At 41.6% G+C, this 25,184-nt stretch overlaps 1 protein-coding gene and 1 pseudogene across 1 annotated transcript; one reads left to right on the forward strand and one right to left on the reverse strand.

Moving 5' to 3' along the window:
- Window positions 1-1,834: 1,834 nt before the first annotated feature.
- Window positions 1,835-2,298, forward strand: LOC127216243 (ubiquitin-like protein FUBI; annotated as a pseudogene).
- Window positions 2,299-4,277: 1,979 nt separating this feature from the next.
- On the reverse strand, window positions 4,278-23,295 carry Ttc5 (tetratricopeptide repeat domain 5). Its single transcript, XM_051176771.1, has 10 exons — window positions 23,145-23,295; window positions 19,752-19,884; window positions 15,696-15,907; window positions 15,185-15,335; window positions 13,362-13,453; window positions 12,262-12,318; window positions 11,474-11,620; window positions 11,123-11,337; window positions 8,139-8,283; window positions 4,278-4,842 (listed from the first exon to the last, which is right to left on the reverse strand). The coding sequence occupies exons 1-10, from the start codon at window positions 23,193-23,195 to the stop codon at window positions 4,723-4,725; spliced, it is 1,323 nt and encodes a 440-aa protein (XP_051032728.1). The 5' UTR covers window positions 23,196-23,295; the 3' UTR covers window positions 4,278-4,722.
- Between the last annotated feature and the right edge of the window lie 1,889 nt (window positions 23,296-25,184).

Raw genomic sequence — 25,184 nt, forward strand, 5'->3', positions numbered from 1 at the left:
TGCCAACACACCAAGACTGCCATCAGACACATTGATTTTGTCTCCTATATCTCTGGTTGTGAGCCTAGCCTCAAACAGCTAAGCCATCTCTCCAGTTCCCAATTTTGTCTCCTAAACACCTCACAGACTTCCTTTCCATTCTTAGCACACTAGCTCAGCATTTCTTGTCTTACTAGTACCTTAGTCCTTTCCCGTGTAGCTAAAACTTTATTTTTTTAAGACATTTTTAAGATTTAAGATTTTTTTAAAGATTTATTTATGTGTGCATATGTGTTTATGTATATGCACATGCCTATGCTGTGGAGGCCAGAAGAGAGTTGGATGCCCTGGAGCTGGGGTTACAGGTAGATATGAGCCATCTGACACACTGCTAAGAACCAAACTCTGGTCTTCCAAAAGAGCAGTACGTACCTGCTCTTAACCAGCCCTGCTTCTTGATTTGTTTTGTTTTTTCTAACAATGGTGAGCCCAATATTACCATTACCTGTTTGTACACTAATAAGCAGCAAAGGCAGGATCTGAAGCCTTAACTGTTTCAGATGTTATGGACTCGTTTTGGTTTTTTGCAGTTGATGTGGGGTTAAACCCAGGCCTTTACATTCAGTGAATATGATGCCACTGCCTACATCCCCAACCCCTGTAGGGTTTTCCTGTATTAAACATACAATACACTAAAGTCGCAAGAGTGTATTTCTATTAAGTAACATGCTATTGTAGCGTGACTCAAACATTTTAAACTTTAGCTTACCCAGCAGTGAGGGAGTCTTACAGGAAGGATGAGGGAATACACAAATAGAAAAGACTTCTCAGCAATCAGGGAGTGAGTATGAACAGCAGAAAGAAAGCTGGCCCACAATTACTTGGCACTTATCAGATTAGGCACTTCTCCAAGAGGCTGGCAGACAGGAGCCTTTGGGCAGACAGATAATCAGTAGACTCTTGCATGTGTGATTTGTGTATGCTTGTGTGTGTCTGTACTGTATATACATGTATGTGATATGTGTATGCTTGTGTGTGTGTGTACTGTATATATATGTATGTGTGATGTGTATACTTTTGTGTATATTGTGTATGTACATGTACGTAATATGTGTATGCTTGTGTGTGTGTATGTACTTGCCTTACAGACAGTAGAGATATTGTACTGAAATGCCTTGACCAAAAGCAGCTTGAGGAGGAAAGGGTTTATTTTGCCTTATAGTCCTTTAGTACAGTGGGAAGAAAGACCCAATGGGAAAAAAGTTTACATGAGATTGTCACGATGCGAAACACACTACTTATATGCCAATTTAAAACATGGAGAGATGGCTCAGAGGTAACTGAGTTCAATTCCCAGCAACCACATGTTGGCTCACAACTATCTATAATGAGATTTGGTGCCCTCTTCTGGTATGCATGCAGGCTGTACAGAGGGCTCAGTGGTACTCCATGCTAAAACACTTGTCTAGCATGAACAAATCCCTGCTTTTAAAAAGTAAATAAATAAAACATGAATACAGGGCTTGAGTGCTGGCTCAACGGTTAGCTAACTCAGTGGTTAAGAGCACTTGTTCTTACAAAGGGCCCAGGTTCAATTCCCAATACCTCTGTGGAAGCTTATCACCTCCTTGGGCATCAGCCATGCATGTGGTACAAAATACCCGTACACACAAAATAATAAAATAAGTCGAACCAGGCAGTGGTGGTACACACCTTTAAGCCCAGTGCTCAGAAGGCAGAAACAGATGGGACTCTGTTTGTTAGTTCGAGGCCAGCCTGGTCTATTGAGTGCCAGAACAGGCTCCAAAGCTACCCAGAGAAACCACATCTCAAAAAAGCAATAGATAGTTCTTTCTTGATTCCATCTTCCCGGGAGCAGCTTTGGCGTCCGCGAGTTAGTCGCCAACATGCAGCTCTTTGTACGTGCCCAGGAACTACACACTCTTGAGGTAACCAGCTAAGAGACGGTCGCCCAGATCAAAGTTCATGTGGCCTCACTGGAAGGCATTTCCCTGGAAGGAAGATCAAGTCTTGCTTCTGGCTGGCTCACCGCTGGAGGATGAGGCCATCCTAGGCCAGTGTGGCATAGAGGCCCTCACCACTCTGGAAGTAGCTAGTCACATGCTGGGAGGTAAAGTTCATGGTTCCCTGGCTTGTGCTGGAAAAGTGAGAGGTCAAACTCCCAAGGTGGCCAAACAAGAGAAGAAAAAGAAGCGGCGAATGCAGTATAACCGTCGTTCTGTTAATGTCGTGCCCAGCTTTGGCAAGAAGGGCCCCAATGCTAACTACTAAGTCCTATTGTGATTCTGGCACTCTAATAAAGCCACTTTACCCAAAAAAAAAAAAAAAAAAAAAAAAGCAATAGATAGATAGATAAAGTCTTTAAAAGTCAAGAATGCAAAAGAAGCTCAGAGGAACCTCCCCACAGCTTGATCAAAGACAGAATCCTGAAATTTCACGTCCACATCTATAAAATAGAATGCTACCTTCCTTGTAGGTCTGCTTCGTGATTAAATGAGCCATCACAGGTTCAACACATGGCCCAGAACACTGGGATGTCGGCTGCCTGTGAGCTGAATTTGATCCCAGCCTCTCTGATTCTGGGTTGATACTTCTGCCTATTATAATAAATTACTCTACTGCTGTCCCAGGAATGGGCTACAAGCTGGAGGAAAGGCTCTGTGGGTTGAGAGTGCTTGTGTCCTAAGCATGAGAATCTGTGTTCAAATCCCCAACACCCACAAAGAAAGCCAGCCCGGCAACACAGACTCAGGCAACTCCAGTGTTGTGGGAGTAGAGGAAGGAGTATCACTTGTACCTGCTCAAGAAAAGAATACGGTGAAGACTGATAGAGCAGGATAGCTGACATCTTCCTGTAGCTTTCTCACACATGTGCACATATACCACATACACACATGCATGCACACTCACACACACAAAATAGTCAAGTAGTCCTATGTTAAGATTAAGATTTTTTTGTGGGGAGACGGGCTTCTGTCTATAGCACTGGCTGTCCTGGAACTCCATCTGTAGACCAGGATGGCCTTCAACTCAGAGCTCTACCTGCCTCTGCCTCCCAAATGCTGGGATTAAAGATGCATACCACCATTCCCAGCAAAATTTCACTGTCCTTTGTTTTGGCTTGTTTTGGATTTTTTTTTCCCCAAATAATATTGGTGTTTTGCCCACATGTATGTCTGTGTGATGGTATCAGATCCTCTAGAACTGGAGTTACAGACAGTTCTGAGATGTCACGTGGGTGCTTACAACGGAATCCAGGTCCTCTGGAAGAGCAACCAGTGCTCTTAATCTCTGAGCTATCTCTCCAGCCAACTTCATTTTCTTAGATACAAACACTATCGCAGAATTTCTTGTTTTAAAACCCCAGCAGTGCCAGGCATGGCAATCCACCACCTTAATCCCAGCTTTCAGGAGACAAAGGCAGGTGGATCTCTGAGTTCAAGACTAACCTGGTCTACAGAGTGAGTTCTAGGTCAGCCAAGGCTACACAAAGTGAGAACCTGTCTCCAAAAGCAAGCAAAACAAGAAATTTTAAAAGAGAGGGAGGGAACAAGGGAAACAGCAGTGCCAAGAAGACAGCTTAATGGCTAAGAGAGCCTGCTCTCAAGCATGAGGACCCATGTCCAAACCTCCAGCAAAGATGCATGTGCAGGGTCTCCAGCACTGAAGAGTAAACAGGTGGATCTGAAGTTTGATGGCCACACAGATATAACAGCAAGCTCGGGGCTCAGTGAGAGACACTAGCTCAAAGCAGTAAGGCAGAGGAAGGCACCCACACTTCCTGGCCTCCTCACTCATGCAAACAGGAATGCACACCTACACGTGCAGCTGCATGTATGTCACACACAACTCACACACACATAATAAGAAATAAAAATTTTAGGCCTGGATAGTTGGTTCAGCAGTTAAGAATACATACTGCTCATACACAAGATCTGAGTTCAGTTCCCAGCACAGCGGCTCTCAACAGCCCGTGAGTCCAGATAAACTATTTTGTAAAATACCCAAAAAGAGCAGTGCTACTCCAACAGACTAGGGGTCTTAAAACCAATAACCCTTATAACAGGAGAGAATAAGGAGACAAAACTATAGGGTAAATTTTTTCCAGACAAATTTAATTTTGTTTCCAACCCTAAGGAAGAGAAAAATGTTTTCTTTTCTTCTTTTTTTTTTTTTTTTTTTTTTTTTTTTTTTTTGACACTGGGTCTGATTAATGTAGTCCTGGCTAGCCTGGAACTCCCTATATATAAAATCAGGCTAGCCTCGAACTCATAGAGACCTAACTTCCTCTACCTCCTAAGTGTTGGGATTAAAGTTGTGCCATCACACACCTATCAGAACTTAGATCTAATTTTTTTTTAAAAAAAATGCTCAAAAATGAAGCCATAGAAAAGTTAAGCCCCTCAGCAATAAATAGTAAACGGATATATACATACATATTAGACTCAGGAAGAAGGCAAGAATAGGGATCCTGGGGACTGTCAAAACATCTCAGGACTTGGGGAAAAGTCTCCCATAACAGGGTCCCAACAGTTCCATTAATGCTTCATTCTTCCTTTAAGTTATCAAAGAGGCAGGGGAAATAAACAAGGGCTCTGAAGAAGGCTGGACTACCACTGGGAAAAAAAGAGGCTCAAACTATGTTACAGGGCAGAGGAAGAGAAGTCTCCATTCACGACACCCAGGTGAGTTTATCTCTGGGCCTCCGCTCCCTCTACCAGGTCATTCACACTGTGGCCTCGAAGCCACAGTAGCAGTGGCTTGGCTGCTGGAGTTCTGTGGTTTTCCATTCACCACCAGCAGGAGAGGAGTTTCCACCCGAACACTGGAGAAGGAATAGTCCTAGAAAATAGGAAAATCAGACCAGTTCATTATAGATCAAGGTCAGAAAAAAACTCCAGCAAAGCAACTAGTTCCGCCCACCCCCCACCTCTGCATGCTTACCCCTTCCCTCCACCTTGCCTCAGATAAAACTGAACAAAGGAGGCAGTTTCTGAGACAGATGAGGCACCAACAATACAATTACAAGAAAAGCAGACTGCTGCACTGCCTGAGAAATGAGAGCCACAACCTCTCAGAGAATCTGCGCTTCTCCACAGCCTCTGAAAACAGAGAGCAACTGGCCAGAACCAAAGGAATTTGTTAGTCTGTGTGTAAAGCCCCAAATTAAATTAAACTGCCAAATACTTTTTGTGTTAATGAGAAACAGACTATATAAAGGAATTTAAGCATTGTCCTACTAATGGAAAAATACCAGCTCATCTCCCCAACTCAGGATGCCAAGTTGTTTGGGCTACTGGAGGGGCCCCACCCAGAAAATGCTTGATTGGCAATATGAAACAGGTTCTTCTTTTTTTTTTTAAGAATTATTTATTTATTATGTATAAAGTGTTCTGCCTGCATGTATGCCTGTGGACCAGAAAAAGGGACTAGATCTCATTACAGATGGTTGTGAGCATCATGTGGTGCTGGGGATTGAACTCAGGACCTCTGGAACAGCAGTCAATGCTCTTAACCACTGAGCCATCTCTTTAGCCTGAAACAGACTCCTTTAAGCCACAGTAAAATTCTCACGAGTTTTTTTTTTTTTACAAAGTTCCAACAAGAATATGGGCAAGTATGGGGTGAATTGAAAGCAATTCATATGCAAAACATTATTAATAAACATAATAAAATACATTTAAAAACAAATGAAAACATTATTGGCATTATTATCTTCAAGCAATTTGTCAAAACTTTTGTTTAGTGTTAAGAAGAAAACTGTAGGGGCTGAAGAACTAGAACAGCAGTTAACAGTTTGCAGTGCTCTTCCAGAGGAACCAAATCTGGTTCCCAGCACCATCAGGCAGCTCACAACTGCCTGTAACTCCAGTTCCAGGAGATCCAATGCCCTTTTCTGGCATCCAAGAATACCAGACACATACATGAACATAATACATGAAGGCAAAATGCCCATCCACATTAAAATATAATGATATATGTATAAAATATATATGAATTAAAAGACTGGCACAATGGCACAACAGTTAAATCACTTGCTATGCAAGCCTGATCACCTAAATTCAGTCCCCAGAAGCACAGGTAAGAAAAAAAGAACCAACTCCCAGAAGCTGTCCTCCAACCTCCTTCACTCATACCAGGGTAGGCACATCTGTGAATGCGTGCACACACACACACACACACACACACACACACACACTGATTTCTTTTGAAGTTTTACATACAGAAATAATCCTTAGCTTGTAGGCTATACAACAGATAGTGAACTAGGTATGGTCAGTGTACAATAGGTTGCTGCCCCAACCTAAATGACAAGAATATGACTAAATACCTCTCTCAAAAAGCAAAAAAAAATAAAAACTAACAGACTGAGATGTGTCTACTAGTTATCCTTAGAATATCTATGAGATAGTTTAGTTCATCCTTTAATTTCCTTTTGTGTATCAATAGTTTTCCTTTATAATATAGATATACTATGTGTAATATATATTTACATACTTATGTATAAATAAACTTACAATTATATATATGAATTTGTATGTTTATGCATGTAAATACCTACATATGTTATACCTGCAAGCATACATGTATATAAATAATACACATGAAAGCACACATGTATAAATAATAAATGCACACAATAGCACACACATATCATATACATGTAAATAACACACAGAAAAGTACATACATATCACATACATCTAAATAATACATACAAAAAAGTATATATAACACACACATGTACATAATGCATACACACCAAAGCATACATAATACACATGTGGATATAATACATATACACAAAAGTACACACACATCACACACTGGTATATAATACATAATACAACAATATGTCATACATATATAATACAATCATACATCACACGTGTATATAACACATACAAAAGCACACACACAAATATATGTATACACACAAAAACAGCACATATCACTAATTTGTATATAAGTACACACAAAAGCAGATATATATCACACATGTATATATAATACATATATACCAATGCACTCATGAGACACATATAATATATACACACAAACACACAGATATGTATAAACATATACACAAAGCACACATATTATACATGTGTATATAGTAGTATGCTGGCTAGTTTTTATGTCATCTTGACACAAGCTAAAGACGTTAGGGAAGAGGGAACTTCAATTGAGAAAATGCTCCCAACTGGGCATCAGTGGCGCATACTTTTAATCCCAGCACTCGGGAGGTAGAGGCAGGAGGGTCTCTGTGAGTTCGAGGCCAGTCTGATCTATAGAGCGAGTTCCAAGACAGGCTCCAAAGCCACACAGAGAAATCCTGTCTCGAAAAAAACAAAAAAAAAAAACAAAACAAAACAAAGAGAAAATGCTCCCATTATACTGGCTTGTGGGCAAGCCTGTAGTGCATTTCGTGATTAATAATTGATGGGGGATGGTCCTATTCACTGGGGAAGGACCTAATTCACCGTGGGAGGTACCACCCCTGGGCTGGTGGTCCTGGGTGCTATAAGAAAGCTGGCTCAGGAACAAGCCAGTAAACAATGTTCTTCCACAGTCTCTGCATCAGTGCCTGCCCCAGTTTCCTTTGCTAAAGGACTATAAGGCAAAATAAACCCTTTCCTCCTCAAGCTGCTTTTGGTCAAGGCATTTCAGTACAATATCTCTACTGTCTGTAAGGCAAGTACATACACACACACAAGCATACACATATCACGTACATGTACATACACACATATACACAAAAGCATACACATCACACATACATATATACAGTACATACACAAGCATACACATATCACATACATGTATATACAGTACAGACATACACAAGCATACACTCACATACATGTATATACAGTATAGACACACACAAGCATACACAAATCACACATGTATATACAATACATACACACACAAGCATACACATATCACACATGTAGATACAGCACAGACACACACAAGCATACACATATCACATATGTATATACAGTACATAAACACACAAAAGCACATACATATCATATACACATACATTACTTTCACCTCTACGCTTTAAAGAGAGAAGTCTGGTGCCATTTGCAGAGCCTGTGTCACAGAGACGACTCCTGGACACTACTCACCTTTCCCTTGTGCTGAATGTGGTGATGCCTAAGGCTGGGCTCAGGAATGGCGACGGAGTCCCCGATGAGCACGCCCCAGCTCTGCACCACATTATACACCATCACTGCATAGCAAGGACCTTCAGAGTCTACCAAACCAAATGTGCTTCCAGGTTAATGTGTGTTAAAGAGGGAGAGAAAAAAATATTACATGTTTGTGGGCAGGAAAGAATAGAATGGGTTTTAAAATATAGCAAAATAAAGAATGCATCCTTGGTCACTTCCTTAGGAATCTACAAGTGCTATTATCCATTATATACATTTGAATGCTCATTTATCTTATGTTTTACACCTTTAGCAAACATTAACAAGGCTCAATAATTATGTCACTCTACTAAGAACTTAGGACACACACACTAAGGTCATTCAATAGATGTTAATATGTACTAATCCAAAATACTGCAGCTAGACCATTATTCCTGGCCTATCGATTTAACTAATATACACTTAACTAAACCATCTACAATCACTATCAATTGAGGTTGATTCCACACACATATCAAGCACTGTTAGCACTACGATACTAATCCAAGCTATAAGTGACCCATAATCTAGCAAGAATCAGATAAAAACACCACCACTTGGGTGGGGAGTAGCTCAGTGGGAGGATGTTTGCTTGCTGGGACATACCTACAATTCTGGCACAAAGAAAGGTCAGCTAAGAAAACCCCATGTTCTAGGCCAGCTGAAAATACATAGAATTTACAATCAACCTGGACTATGCAGTAAAAACCCATTCCAAAAAGCAAAAGGAAAAACAGGGGGAGACAATAGGGGAAAATAGCTAATTAAAACAGGAAAGCTAAACCCAGCATGGTAGCACAGGGGATCCCAGCACTGGTGAGTGGGAGGCAGCAGGATCCCAAATGAAGACCACTTAGATTCTGTCTAAAAAAATTGGATGGTGATTCACTCCCTTACAGCAACAGCATGAGGACTAGAATTCAGAGCCTCAGAATCACATAAAAATGAGGTCTACAGTGCCAACCTGTAATCTTAGGGCAGAAAGACAGAGACAAGGGTTCTCAGGACAAGCTGACCAGCTAGCTAGGCTAGCTTCAACAGCCAGCTCAGGGTTCAAATGAAAAACCCTGACTCAGTCAATTAGGTGGAGAGTAACTGAGGAAGACTTTTACCATAAACCTCAGCACTCCACACACATGCACAAGCACACTCACACATACACACCCACACACACACCACCCCTATACCCACATACATGTAAAGAAATACACACAGAGAGACATATGCAAACAAAGCAAGGAAACTGGGAAGATAGTTCAGCTGATACAGAGCTTACCACACAAGGATGAAGACCTGAATTCAGACCCCTGCCATTTATGTAAAAAAGCTGTGATCCTACCACTGGGGAGTAGAAGGGAAGAGGGTCACAGGGCCTTCTAGAGTTGTTCTGCACATGAGCTCCAGATTCAGTAAGAGGGCCTGTCTGAAAGTACCAGGGCTGATGGCATGCACCTTTGATCCTGGCACTCAGGAGGCAGACACAGGAGGATCCCAGTCAGTTCCAGGATACCAAGGATACATAGTAAGATCCTGTCTCAAAAACAGAAAGAGAGAGAGAGAGAGAGAGAGATAGAAGGAGAGGAAGAAGGAAGGAAGGAAGGAAGGAGAGGAAGAAGGAAGGAAGGAAGGAAGAAAGAAAGGAAGGAAGGAAAAGAAAAAGAGAGAAATAGGAGGGGAGGAAGGAGAGAGAGATGAATGTGGGAGCTCTAAGAGAGCTGATGCTCTCTTCTGACCCCTGAGGACACTAATGTACACACATACATGCAGGCAAAATACTCATTTATCTTTCACTTCCACACACGCTCCATGGCATGTGCATACCCACACTTGCACATAACATGAGTCTCTACATGTTTCCTAAGTAAATAGACTAACTCCCTCCTTTGCTGGACTGTAAGCATGCTTTGCATGTGTCCTTTACATTTTTTCCTCACTCCATAAACACACATGCCAAAACACAAATAAATAAACAATAAAGTACAATCTCTCTGCTCAAAAAGTTCCCTGGCTGAAAAGACAATTCTTGAACTACAGATAGGAGTATACAGAGCTGGTTTTGTTCTGCCACACAAAACAAACTAAGTAACAATAAGTCAGAAAGCAAGTTAAAGAAGAAGAGGCCCAAAAACAGACACAAGACACTCAGGTAAGATCCCAACCAGGCCTCTACTCTAACCCAAAGTTCAACCTCCAGAACCATCTGGAAACAGAACCTAAGTTTATCTTTCTTCAACTCTGTAAGCCTGAACACTTAAAGAAGATGAAGAATTTTAAAGTTTCTCTGTCTTACTTTAAAACTGACCAGTCAAGGGGGCTGGAGAGATGAATCGTTGATTAAGACCACTTGCTGATCTTGCAGAGGACCCAGGTTCAGTTCCCAAGATCTACATGGTGGCACACAACCATCCATAACTCCAGTTTCAAGGACTCTGACACCTTCTGAACTTTGCACACAGCACACACATGCAAACACTCATACACATTTTTTAAAATGACCTGTCATTTCAGATATGAATTTAGGAATTCACAAAGCGCCAAACTGAGGGGAAAACAATAGGCAATGACAGAACCTACAAACATTAGAGGCCAGCAAGACAGTTCATCGGGTTAAAGCATTTGCCGCCAAGTCTGGCGGCCCAAGTTTTATCCTGGGACCCATATGCTGGAAAAACTCCTACAAGTTGACAACCACATGAAGGCTGTGGCACACATGCACTGTCTCACACACACATAAAATAACAGAGCTGTATTTCTGTTTTCTAAAAAATTAAAGAGACTGTTAGGTATCTCCTAGATAAGGCTTGCACATGGAGAAGGTACCGTAAGTAGTAAAAGTCGATAATTTGTAAAATGTCTTTACTGGCCTGAAAAGGCCGGAAATGACAGTGCTTCGCTCATGGGGAAGGGGAAGTGAAACTTACAAGGGGACTTTCTCCTCTGAGGTCAGGCTGAACACCACCTTTCCCAGGACCACAGCACCACTGTTCACACCAGGCTGCAGCGTGCTCAGTGGTTTGCGCTCCAAAGTCACCTTCTGCCCAGAGGCTGACTGATAACGCCCATCACCACAAGGGCCCAGATGGGCTGGACGCAAGCTTCCCAGCATGCTCTGGAGCTTTTTGGGTTTTGTCTTGCCCTGCAAAAGAAAGAGAAACAGATCAGCTGGAAGCTGGTATACTGACTGAGTCGATTCTTTCTCTCAACCTGTCCACTGACACTTAAACCTATTCTTTTTGTGTTTGACTGACAGCTCAGCCCTTGCATTTCTTTACCTTGCTCTCCAGAAGGCTGGTTAGCCTAGAGAGGAATTCCAGGAGTTGTTGTTCTCGTTGCCGGGGCTCTGGCCATGCAGGGTCCAGTGCAGCTGCCTGAGAGAAACCCTCTAAGGCCTCCCCATAACTCTCTTCATATTTATGTAACTGTAGAAAAGTAACACAGATTATCAGGATAGACAGACTAAGAATCTAGAGAAAACGTATTTCCCCTCACATTCCTGTCCTACACTGGGCACCTTTTTTCTGGGCCAAGCAGAACAGTGCAAAAACAAACCCATTTCTAAGACACTAACTCCCAAACTCCGAAGCCATGAAGCACGCTGGGTTACTATTATTCTATTCATACTTAAAACCAGAAGTCTCCTAAGCTATCTCCCAGTCACCATGAGCTCTTCCCTGCCTAAGCCCCTTCCTTCCCTCAGTGACTCTTTCAGGCTGAGGACAGACTCAGCTAGCTCTTCCTAAGACTCAGGCTTTCCTCTCATGGCTTGTGTCCATTTTTGTCCCTGTGTAACTGTTACCTTCAAAAGCCAAGGCTCTGAGGCCTTTTTTTTAAGACATTTTTATTTTATAAGTTTTGGCCTATATGTGTGCCATGGTATGCATTACACTTCAGAGGTCAGAAGGGAGTATCAGGTCCCCCAGAACTGAAGTTATAGCCACATAGATACTGGCAGCCAAGGTCCTCTACCAGAGCAGCCCGTGCTTTGAGCTCTAAGCCATCTCTCCAGCCCTTACATGTCCTTTCTATTTTACCTTCAGATGAGTGCCACCCATGGTCTTACCGTCGCCCTGTTCAGATGAAGGTCGGGATTGCTGGATGCTTTCCTGTCGACCTTCTCCTACAACAGCATAAAAAGATCATGAATAGAACCTGACTCGATTTTAAGGCTGCCCAAGCTCAACATGTCCTAGATTAAAAAACTTGAGATTCTTCCTTGCCAAAATGAAATGCTATCTCTACCCATGCTGCTGTTTATCAGCAACTAAGGTGTATGGAACATCACTCTGTCTCTGAAGCCGTGAAGATATAAAGCTGACTGCATGTGTGGAACTTTAAAATATAGTTACAACTAATCCATACCGTATCACAGAAATAGGTAAAAGATAAAAACATGAATAACATTCTGATTTTTTTTTTTTTTAATTAAGTCATGGCATAGATACAAACGAGGAAGCCTAAAGCAGTAATGGTGACTTAACCCAGTTCCCCTGCCATAAGCATGGCTCCAAATGTAGGCAAAGGCAAAGTCAGGGCTCTGAAAAAATGCGGTGCTGATGTTTTTAATAATGTTCAATGCCTGGGCACAGCAAAAGCATAAGTAACATGAACTAAGACTATTTAAACAGCTATTTCAAAGATGTTTTTAAATGCAGACAGGTAAATTAAGAGTTAAAAACAAACACCTTTAATCCCAGCAATTGAGAGGCAGAGGCAGGCAGATCTGTGAGTTTGAGGCCAGCCTGGTCTATAAAACGAGTTTCAGGGCAGCCAGGGCTACACAGAAAAACCCCATCTAGAAAAAAACAAACAAACAAACAAACAAAAAAGCCCTGTATGGCAGAGGAAAAATACAGAATTTTGAAGGCATAGTTTTGAAAATGCAAGCATTCACAAATTTTAAAATCAGCATAAAAGGCAGCTCTGTAACACCAGCTCTTAGGAGGTAGAGATGGAGGGACCTCAAGTTTGAGGCCAGTCAAGGAGTTATCTGTCACCAACGCACCATCCCTTAATATCCTGCCAAAAGTCACCCAAGGAGACATGTGATCAGCTGCTAGCCATCTCTGCCAGCACTACTAGCTGAAGGAGCCCAGGAAGGATAACATGCTCCAGATTTGGTCCCTGCCTCTATATCCGCCCAGGGAGACCGCAAGTACTTACTGCTTGAGCATAGGCACTGAGGGCTTGCTGGGAGATCTTAGGGTTCTGGCCAGTATTGAAATAAAGAGAAAGATATGCATTCCCCAGGATATCTGCAAGAGCAACAGCAGTGGGCCATCTCAGAGCCCAGTCCAAGATACGACCAGCAGCTCTCGGAAGTCTGTATGTTTAAAGTTCTTATTAGCATATATTATTGTATATAAAGATGAGTTTCACTATGACATTTCCACACATACACAGAATGTGTTTTGATTGTTTGTATGCCTTCCATTGTCCCTCTCTTATCCCCCTTCTGTGTCCACTGATCCCCTTCTTCCCAATCAATGCCTCTCCTACTTCTACCTTTCTGTTTATTTTAACCCAATGGGGCATGGGCACCTTACCAATGGTTACAACACAGAAGAAAATGTCTCTCCCTCCCCCAACAACCATTAACTACCTATACATTCTCAGGGAGGGTTTGGGGTCTTGTAAACCCTGCTACAAAAAAAAAAAGAATGGAGGGTTTGTGCTTCCAGAATTTTCTTTAGAAAAAAAAAAAAAAAGATTCAGAGATTCACTTATTTTTTATTTTACATCTATGTTTTGCCTGCATGTGTATCAATGCACCACACCATGCAATGCCTGTGGAGGTCAGAAGAGGGCATCAGATCCTGTAGAAATGGAGTTTCGGATCAATGTGGGTGCTGGGAACTGAACCTGGATCCTTTGGATGAGCAACCAGTGCTCTTAACCACTGAGTGACCTCTCCAGCCTCTTTTTTTTTTTTTTTTCCAAGACAGGATCTCAAACTAACAAAAATCCACCTGCCTCTACCCCCTGAGCGCTGAGACTCAGAAGTCCATTTCTGAAAAGCCTGACCTCTTATCCAAACAAGGCATTACACTGTACTGATTAGCTAAAATTCAAATGAGATAACAGATAAACATGGATTCCAAACAGATTTGACAAAAGCCCTGTGTGCTAGATTTAGGGGAGGGGTGTTTATGTTGGGGGGGTTGTTTGTTTGTTTGGGAGGGTCACTTGGCACAAGCTAGCATCATCTGAGAAGAATCTATTCATAAGATGCCTCCATCAAACTGAACTGTAGGTATGTCCGTGAGCCATTTTCTTGATTCATGACTGATGGGAGGGGGGGGGGTCAGCCTACTGTAGGAAGCACCACACCTGGACAGGTGATCCTGAGCTATATAAGAAAGCAGGTTAACCGTGAGCCTGGAAAGCAAACCAGTAAGCGGCCTTCCTGCTTCAATTCCTGTGTCCAGGTTCCTACCTTGAGTTCCTGTCCTGACTTCCCTTCACAGTAGACGGTAATAAGCTATATGCTGAAAGCAATCCTTTCCTCTCCAAGGTGCTTTTGATCCCGATGTTTATCAAAGCAACAGAAGGTAAACAAAGACATACTGCATTGCTTAAAAGGAAACCTAAGTCTCCCATCTTAGATCAAGAGATCCAAAAGTTCCAACAGTAGCTCACCAAAATAAGTTTAGAGGGGCTGAAGGTCATCTCAGCATCCTAAGAGTGCTTGCTGCAGAACTATAAGGGCCAGAGGTGGATCCTTGTAATAAGCCAGGCATCCAACCAACATAGGTAATGGCACCTAGGGAAGTAACGGCATCTTCTGGCCTCACACATGCATGCATACACACACACACACACACACACACACACACACAATTTAAAAAATAAAAAGCTTAGGGCTTCTTTTAAGGAAAGATAGCCTCAGAGTCAGAGTCCACAGCTGGCCTGCTGATGATGCTAGTATGTAGCCATGGCTGAGAACCACTACTGTACAAGCCCAGACATCTTTTCCTAACACTCACACCAGGAGCGTCCATCAAAGACATCCATCTGCACGGCCAACTTAGCCTGCCGGACACTGTCCATGACGTGACGAGAATGCTCATCTCCAGAGTCGGTCTGCAGCTGGCGAAGCACCATTGACAAATTTTGCAGGGAGACTTTGTTTTTGCACTGAAAATGGAGAGGACAGACATTCAACTTTCCTGATTCCACCCCCACTTCCAGATAGATCCACGCTGAGCTCAGTGTTCTCCTAACCCCACTTTTATGTCTTAACCCTTGCCACTAACTGCATCTTCAAAGCCTATGGATAATTCTGGATGCTATTTCTTCTCACCTAGGCTAAACCCGATCCCTTACTTTTCCCTCCTCAGGACTCTCTGTTCCTATTCTGCTCCCCACCCTTTCTCCCTTGTGGTTCTATTCTCCTCTCGCAGATTCATTTCTGATCTGGTATTCTTCTCGTAGAGAAATTCAAAGAACCAAAGGCACCCATTACTTCCCAACTGTATGGGGGAATGGGCAGCTCACATGGGTGAGGGCTCCTGAGAAGCAGGTGTGGGCAGCCGCAACGTCCCCTTTCTTCCAGTACACCTCACCCAGCTGGTTCCAGGCTTCCACCAGCTCAGGCTCCAGCTTCACAGCCTTTGACAGAAGCACCTCAGCCTCTGGACTATACTCAGGAGTCACATTCAGTGCCTTCCCCTTCAGCATAAGAGCCTGTGCCTCACCCTGGACAGAACCTAGGAAGAAGGGGGAAAGATGAGCAGTGAAAGACCCAGGAACTTTTTTCCCACCATAACTACCTGACTGGAGACCCCACCTAACCTTAGTGCAGACACAGCTTTGCTCCTTCCTGGGGATCCTCTTGGCTTTCTAGATCATCCCCATTCCTTTGTGCTGGCCACCAGGACCTAGAGACACTTTTTTACACCTGGGACCCCCAGCAGTCACACCTGGCTGGGACTTGGTAGATTTTCACTACCCTCCATTACGATCTCTCCCGTCTCAACCCTGGAGCAACTAGCTTGCAAGTGCCTCTCTTCCCACCTGATCCCACTCACCCAGGGCTCACCCAGCCATTTCATCTCTCAAGGCATAGTCTTTGTCTTACTCTTACTGTAACCTACTTGCAGGAGCTCCTCTAAATACTTCCAACTCCCTGGGGACTCTTGGTGTGGACCTGTCCCCTTAGCTCTCTCCCTCAGACCAAATCTACAAATAATAGGAATACAGGAAGGAGAAGAAACCCAGATCAAAGAACAGAAAATGTTTTCAAGAAAATTTCCCTTGTAGGAAATGCCCTACAAGAATCATACAAAAGACCAAATAAACTGGTCCTGAAAAGAAATTCCCCACAGCACATATGTGGTGGTTTGAATGTAACTTACCCCCCATAAGCTCATAGGGAGTGGCACTATTAGGAGGTGTGGCTTTGTTGGCATAGGTATGGCCTTGTTGGAGGAAGTGTGTCACTGTGGAGGCGGGCTTTGAGCCATGCCCAGTGAGTAAGACCACTTCCTGTTGCCTTGAGTCCAGACTTAAGAACTCTCAGTTCCTGTCCGCCTGCATGCTGCCTAGCTTCCTGCTATGAGGATAACGAACTAAACCTCTGAACTGAACCACCACAATTAAATGTTTTCCTTTATAAAAGTCGCCATGGTGATATTGTCTCATCATAGCAAAGAAACCCTAACTAACTAAGGGGCTGGAGAGATGGTTCAGGGGTTAAGAACACTGGCTGCTCTTCACGAGGACCTGGGTTCAACTCCCAGCGCCCATGTGGTAGCTCACAACTATCTGTAACTCCAGTTTCAGGGGACCCAAAACCTCCCATGGCAAAACACTAATGCACATTAAAAAACAAAAACCTAATTAAGACACATAATAATCAAAACATTAAATGTACAAGATAAAAAAATAAATATCAAACTCCACAAGGGAAAAGATTAAAGTAATATACAAAGGCAGGCCCAGAAAAATAAAACCTGACTTCTAAACAGAGTCTCCAAAAGCCAGAAGGAGGTAGAAGGATATTCTACGAACTTTAAAAGACCATAAATGCCTACCCAGACTACTATACCCAACAAAACTACCAATCACAATAGAAGAAAGAAAAACTTTCCACAATAAAATCAAATATAAGCAGTATGTATCTGCCAAACCAGTTCTACTAAAGGCACTAGAAGAAAAACTTCAGTCTGTAGACAAGTTTGTTTTTTGAGGGGTTTTTTGTTTTGTTTTTGTGGTTTTTTTTTTTTTGTTTTTGGTTGTTTGTTTGTTTGTTTGTTTGTTTTGAGCAGGGTTTCTCTGTGCAACAGCCCTAGCTGTCCTGGAACTAGCTCTGTAGATCAAGCTGGTCTTGAACTCACAGAAATCCTCCTGCCACTGCCTCCTGAGTGCTGGAATTAAAGGTGTGCACCACCAATGCCCAGCTTCTGTAGACAGTTTTAACTATACCCAAGAACACGAAAGGAATTTAAATAATCCCAGAGCAGCAAATCAAAAGAAGGGGAAAACCCACACTGTATCAAGAAAAACAGGAATCAAAAAATACTGCTCAGTGTTAACTCTCAATATCAATGGCTTCAATTCTCTAATAAAATGACAAAGACTAACAGATCAAATTAGAAAACAGGATCCAGGGGCTGAAGAGATGGCTCAGTGGTTAAAGAACACTACTAGCTGTTCTTCCAGAGGTCCTGAGTTCAATTCCCAGCAACCACATGATGGCTCACAACCATCTGTAATGCGATCTGGTGCCCACTTCCAGTCTGCAACGATACATGCAGACAGAACACTGTATGTGTAATAAATAAACAAACATTTTAAAAAGATCCATCTGTCTCCTGCATCCCAGGAACACATCTTCCAATCAAGAAAGACATTTACTTGGGTTCCATTTACTTGGAACCCAAAAGCAATAGGTTATAACCATATATGACAAAAAAGACTTCAAACCAGACCATTCAGAAGAGAGAACAATACATATTTATAAAAGGAAAAATCCATCAAGAGGAGATTACAATCCTAAGCATGTATACACCAAATATAAGGGTTCCCAAGTTCACAAAAGAAACATTACTGCAGCTAAAATTACATAGTCACTTACACACAGTGATAGTGGGTCAATTCGACACCCTACTCTTGCCAAGAGACAGGACATCTACACAAAAACTAAACAGCAACATGCTAGACTTAAATACTGTCATGTCAGAAGGACTTACCAGATGATTACAGAACACTCCATCCAAAAATAAAAGCATGTACCTTCTTCTCAGCACCTCATGGAACTTTCTCCAAAATTGACCACATACTCAGACACAAAGCAAGTCTCAATATATATAAGAAAACTGAAATAATCCCCTGCAACCTATCTGACCACCTGAATTAATGTTGGGTCAACAACAGAAAGTATACAAACTCACAGACACTGAACAACTCACTAGTGAACAAAAAAGGGCCAAGACAGAAATTAAGAAGAAATATAAGAATTTTTAAGAATTGAGTAAAAAATGAAAACAACATACTCAAACTTATAGGATACAATGAAGGCAGTTCTAAGAGGCAAGTTCATTGTACTAAATGCCTATATAAAAAATTAGAACGATCTCACATTAGAAATTTAACAGCACACCTGAGAGCTCTAGAACAAAAAGAAAAAACACCCAAAAAAGAGCAAACAGCAAGAAATAATCAAACTCAGGGCTAAAATAAACAAAATAGAAACAAAACAATATATAAAAATTACAAAGACGCAATGAGATGAACAGTTCATTCTTTGAAAGAAAAAAAAAATCAGTAAGAATGGTATACCATTAGCCAAGTTAACTAAAAGACAAAAAGAGAAGATTGAAATTAATATAGATGAAAAGGGGACATCACAACAGACACCAAGGAAATCCAGAAAATAATAAGGGCATACTTTAAAACTCTACACTCTGTCAAATTGGAAAACCAAAAAGTAAATGGATAGATTTCTTGATATATATGACCTACCAAACTTACATGAAGATCAGATAAACAATTTAAACACAGCTGATAATTTCCTAGATAAACAGAAGATATAATTAAAAGTCCTCAGCAAACAAGACTCTAGAGCTGAGCTTAGGGACAGTGGGGACCGCACATCAGGTTAAAGGATTAGACTTCAGCCACTCAGCAGTCAGAATCTTCAAGAACACCTGAGCATCCAAGTGTGGTGACACATGCCTGTGATCCCAACACTGAGAGGCAAAGGTAGAAGATTTCAAGGTGATTTCAAGGTCAAATTCATTTCAAGGCCAGCCTGGTCTACATTCAAAGTCTAGGACAGCCAGGGTAGCATACTGAGACCCTGTCTGAAAGAAGAAGAAAAAAAAAAGGCAGAAAGCTCAGTTGAATATATCAAGATTATTGCAAAGTACATTCTTTTACACCATTTGCTATAATCAAACCTTTGCAGTGGATGAGCACTATCCCACACAGGAACATGACACTACTGTGTTCTAACCTATAGCAGCCAGGCACAGGACACCACAAGGTGCACAGAGAAAGAGTAAAGCTTGAGTGAAGGGCAAGGGGCTGAGTGCTCCTTGGTGCTCATACCCAGGACTTCCTCCATCTGCTGCACGGTCTTCTCCATCTCATCCTGCACATCCTGTTGCTTCCGCCCTGCATCCTCAACACTGTGTGTCTCAAAATAGCTGTCTCGAAATGAGTAGAGTTGATCCACCAGTTCCTAGAAAACAGGAGGAAAAAAGAACAAAACAGAATCATTAAATGGAGAGAGTACCAGACAAGGAGATCTTACATCAACTGAACAGCCTCAGGACTAGCAATACTGGTCCCATTATCACACATGATGCACAGCACAAGAAGGTTCCCAGTCCTATCAAAAGCTACAGATCAGGAAGAAGGGCCAGGATCACAGGGTCTCATGGCCCCAAGCTGTTCTACACTGGTCACTCAGCACTGCATATGCACTGATCTCTCACAGTTCAAGCAGGGGCTTCCCTATGACCACACCACAGACAGGAGAGAGACTTGAGACATGAAATAAACTAAAATCAACAAGACCATTCTATCTTATTCTGGTCCCCAAAACTTTCCAATTTAGCATTAAAGCTGGACTTTTGAGTAGGGGAGACAGCATGCTTAAGGTTCTCATCCCCAGAAACACACACACATACACAAAACCACCCAAAATAAAACTGCACTTCTATTAAAAAGAAAAAGCCATTATTGTTTCACATGCTGATATGTGAAAATACATGGTCTTTCTAAAGATGACAACCTGTAAGGAAGGCCTTGTTTTCCACCACAAAACAACCAGTTTGAACTTGGTGACCTGGGTATTTTTGGAGGGTTTTGGAAGATTTTATTTCTTTGCTTGGCGCATCTTCTGACTTCTGCATTTTTTTTACTAAGTCCTCCTGACATGTCAATATAACTGTTACACTATTCTTTCCTGAAATCAAAGAGCAGAAGAAACATATAGTCCAATTCCATTAAATTACATCAACTATCACCCAAAAGTCATCCATCTGGCTTTCCTATCTCCATTCTAGACTAAACTAGCTTCCTCGTGTGACTAGACTACTACAATAACTTCCTAACTGGTCAATTTGTTTCCACTCTCACAAATTCTCAAAGAATTCACCACTACAGACAAAAAGAACCCTCTTTTCCAGTATTATGAGAAATTTTGATCTGACTTCCTACAGCCACTGCACCAAAGACTCCACGTCTTACCCTCCTTATCCCCATAATCCTTAAGCCATATGATGGTCCTCCAACTATGAAGTTCCTCACCTGGACACTTGCTCAGATCTCCAGATGACTCACCCCTTCAGCATCAGTGAGATCAGAGCTAAAATGCCAGCTTCTTAGAAAATTTCCCTAATTATCTGACATAGTCTGCTTTCCACTTCTGTGATTAAATAAATAAATAAATAAATAAATAAATAAGTAAATAAATAAATAAATAAGTGACCAGAAACAACCTGGGGAAGAAAGGAAAGCACACAACTTTTGAGGACCTTCAGAAGTCACAGTAACAAATGAAGGGCCCTGGGGGCAGGAACTGAAGCAGAGAGCTGCTTACTGACTTGCTTTCCAGGCTAGTCTAGGACTACTTGCCTGAAGGTGGCACTGCCCAAAGTGGGCTGGGCCCTCCCATATCAATCATTAACCCAAACATGCCCCACAGACTTGCCTACAGGCCAAATGAGGCAATTCCTCAATTGAGGCTCCCTCTTCCCAGATAATACAGTTCGTGTCAAGCTAACAAAAAATTAACCAGCACACTACCTAAACCGAAGAGAGGTCTCCCTTCCCTCCTCTGCAGTGAGTCACTGTGTTTCCTTCAAAGTGCCCATCATCTTCAATTATATAGCCTATTCATCCATTACTACCCAGCATCACCACTGTGAATTCCATTAGGGAAAGAATCTCATGTTGATTAGTGTTAGTATTAGAACAGGAGCTGGATCATGACAGGCCCTCATTAAGTATAGTGATTAAATTAACTAATGTACTGTGGTATTAACAAATCCGTATCTGCTATACGTAACTCAAAGCCCTACCTTGAATAAAGAGAACTAACTGACACCTTCTTCAGTAGTGCTTTTAAACATATATATATATATATATATATATATATATATATATATATATATATCCCAGGAAAAACAGGTTCTGCAGAGACTGATTTGAGCACATATGAAAGACAAGTTTTGAAAAAAAAAATATGTTTAACAGAGTTCTAAGCAAAAGTCACAATCAATTTCTTGTCATGCAATGAGCATGGTTGTAAATTCAGAATGAGGTCTTATTGTCTGTTTTTTTAGTTGATTTGTTTTTTTAGGGACTGAACGGTTTTCTGTGGTGGCAAAAGCAATACAAATAAGTTGTTAAATGAGAGGAGGGAAATCATGAAAATAGGAAGTGATTCATAACCACTAGACAAACATTTGGTATAGCGTGTTTTTTTTTTTCTGTACAAGCAAATGTACATAGTGTGTACAAATGTACAAAGTCTCTCTGAGGATAGGACCAAGAATCTGATTTCTACCCTGGCAGTGGTGGCACACACCTTTAATACCAGCACTCAGGAGGCAAAAGTAGGTGGATCTCTCTGAGATGGAGGCCAGCCTGGTCCACAGAGCGAGATCCAGGACAGCCAGGATACCCAGAGAAACTGTTCTCAGAAAGAAGAAAAAAACCTCATTTCTGCCAATCACACTAAGGAATAAAGTTAATGTCCATATTGTGAGTGTTGTTTTAACACACCCAAAGAACAAGAAAACCTGATCAATGCTTTAAAAATTGTTAGAAATAACTGGGCATGGTGGCTCACACCCACCACTTGGGAGGCAGGGGCAATTTGGATCTGTGTGAGTTCGAGGCCAGCCTGAACTACAAAACCAGTTCCTGAAGAACCTGAGCTACAAAAAAGACCAGCTTGTCTCAAAAAAAGAAACAAGCAAATGGTTAGAAGTATATAAGCATTGTTCCGGTTTAAATTCCAGGGTGCCTAAAACCACAAACTGAGTTTCTAGGGTTTAAGGAAAATTTTGGTCATTAACACAAAAGTAAAGACACAAACTTGAAGGAAACTCCTCTACCTTTCTACAGCAGTCACCTGGGGATAGGGTGGGGTTAAGAGCTTAAAAGAGTAAATCCTAAAACTATCAATCGGGCCATCTGCTCTGCAGTCCGTCACTGACTGTTGCCAAGTTCAAAGCAGAAAAGATGTTAAAGAAATGGCTGCTGTGGAGATCAAAACAACCCCGTTAACAGTCGAGGCGATCTGCCACTCCATGTACAAGCTGCTGGTTACCGAGGGATCCCGAGTGGGCGGACTTCCTCCAGGCTCTCAACAAGCAGTCCGCAGCACAGGCTGAAGACCCGTCCTCCGCCGTGCCGGCCCTGACCGGTCGCTGCACTTCCTCCTTCCACAGCAACCAGGCAAAGAATTTAACTCACAGCCTCACTCACCTGCAATTTCTGCAAGACGTGCTTCGCTTCTTCCTCTTCATCAGCCATCATTCCAGCCACTGTCGGCTTCTCCTCCCCCAACTTTGTGACCACAGATACTCAGCCAGTCTCACGAAGAAACCACAGCGACACCTAGGGCTCTGGAGGTCCACCTGCCCCTGGGAGATGGCTAAAAACCAACTTAATCCAACCGCTTTGGGGTTTTGTTTTGCTTTGTTTTTAGATCAGTCTGACATCACTGTGGTTATGCTGTCCAGGCTGCCTTGCAGAGCCTGATCCTTTTGCTTCAGCCTCCCAGCGGGGATAAAAAGCACAGACTGAGTTTGTGATCACTCTCAGTTTCATAAACTTCCTTCCCAAATTCCAGAATCAAAATGTTCTTGTATTAATTACATTCAAAATTTTATTTCGTATATTCTTGTCCTTGCTTATATCACTCTTAAAAAGCAAGAGCAGTTATCAACGTATATGTGTTGTGTGGTATTCAGAACAGAAAGTACTAAAAGGTTAACTTGTCTGAATATTTTCCAACTTTGAAAATTTCTACACGTATAATTTTTAGCATTTTTTAATGCATTATCCTAATAAGTCTACTATGTTTGGACTGGCATGCCACTATGCTGTACATTAATAATGTTCTCATATTCGTTATTTCTAAAAGGAAACATAAGAAAGTCTGGAGAAACAGGAGAGATTGACCAGAGAAAACTTTTCACTGTATTTTCCATTTTTTTTCAACCTTGAACATGAATTGTTTATTTAAAAATAAACATTTTAAGTCTTCTGCTTGTTTTGAGGCAGGGTCTCATGTATCTCAAGCTGGCCTGGAACTTGCTATGTAGCAAAAAAAAATGACTTTGAATTCCTGATCTTCCTGCCTCCACTTCCAGAGTGCTGAGACTATAGACATTACTACACCTGACGTTTAATTTTTAAGATGGGATCTCCCCGTGTAGACTCAGCTGATCTGGACTCTATATGTAAACAAGGGTAGCCTCAAGCTCAGAAATCCTCCTGTCTCTGCCTTCTGGGATTACAGACATGCATCACCATATCCAGCTACAATTTTAAAAAATATAGATCATTTGCTAAAAGACTATCTCTGTAAGGAGATACTAGACACTTCCAACAGTAATTGCTTCCAAAGTGACTGAGCAGCAGAAACAAAGAGATAATTTCACTGTGTTTTTCATACCTTAAAAAAAAAAATCAGAATCCCCCCCCCCCAAAAAAAAGCCCACTATGGGGCCAGAGAATTGGTTCCATGATTAAGAGCACTGACTGTTCTTCTGGAGGCCCTGGTTCAATTCCCAGCATTTAAATGGCCCCTCACAACTGTCTGTAACTCCAGTTCTAAGGTAGCTGACGTTGTCACATAGACATACATGCACATAGAACACCAATGCACACAAAAGAAGAAATAAATCATAAAATGAATAAAAATAAAAAGCCTATCATACAAATTAAACTCCTTAATATTTTTTAGAGAAAATATAATAATCCTGACATTTTATATTTTTTGTTTCACTTATACCCTGCTTATATTTCAATCTGCTCAACATACCTATTTCCTCATACCCTTTTCCAACAAAATTAACAACCTCATAGGAAAAATGTATTTCACTAGCTATACTTTTAATGAAGCCTGCAATCTCAGCATTTGGGAGGTGGAAGCTACCATGAAACTGTTTAAAAAGAACCAAAGGCAGTAAACTCAGTTGTGTAAAGCAATAGTATTTACTCTTTCTATGGTGACTAAACATGAAAATTCTTTATGCAACTTCAACGTGACTCCTATTACCTCAACAGTAATCTGATTTGGCATTTAGGATAATTCTATAATTCATCCCAGGAAAATTGTTTTAAATTAAGTTAATTACTATAGCTCTTAAGTAAGGTCAGTAGCACTGGCATGGGAATGGATTCAGAGAAATGCTGTTTTAGTTCGCCTTCCCAAATCAAACTTTCACCCAATGTGTAATCAAGTTCACAGCATGCTTTTAGAGCCACTCTACTTACACTTTATGTTCAACCTGTTCA

Source organism: Phodopus roborovskii, unplaced genomic scaffold (assembly GCF_943737965.1).
Source record: "Phodopus roborovskii unplaced genomic scaffold, PHOROB, whole genome shotgun sequence".
NCBI lineage: Eukaryota > Metazoa > Chordata > Mammalia > Rodentia > Cricetidae > Phodopus > Phodopus roborovskii.

Coding starts and splice junctions, on each gene's coding strand:
- Ttc5 (XM_051176771.1), bottom strand. CDS start 23,195: ATGATGGCTGATGAAGAGGAAGAAGCGAAGCACGTCTTGCAGAAATTG. Junction 11,621..12,261: donor TTCATCTGAACAGGGCGACG/GTAAGACCATGG, acceptor ACTTTTCTACAG/TTACATAAATATGAAGAGAG. Junction 8,284..11,122: donor TCAGAGGAGAAAGTCCCCTT/GTAAGTTTCACT, acceptor TTAACCTGGAAG/CACATTTGGTTTGGTAGACT.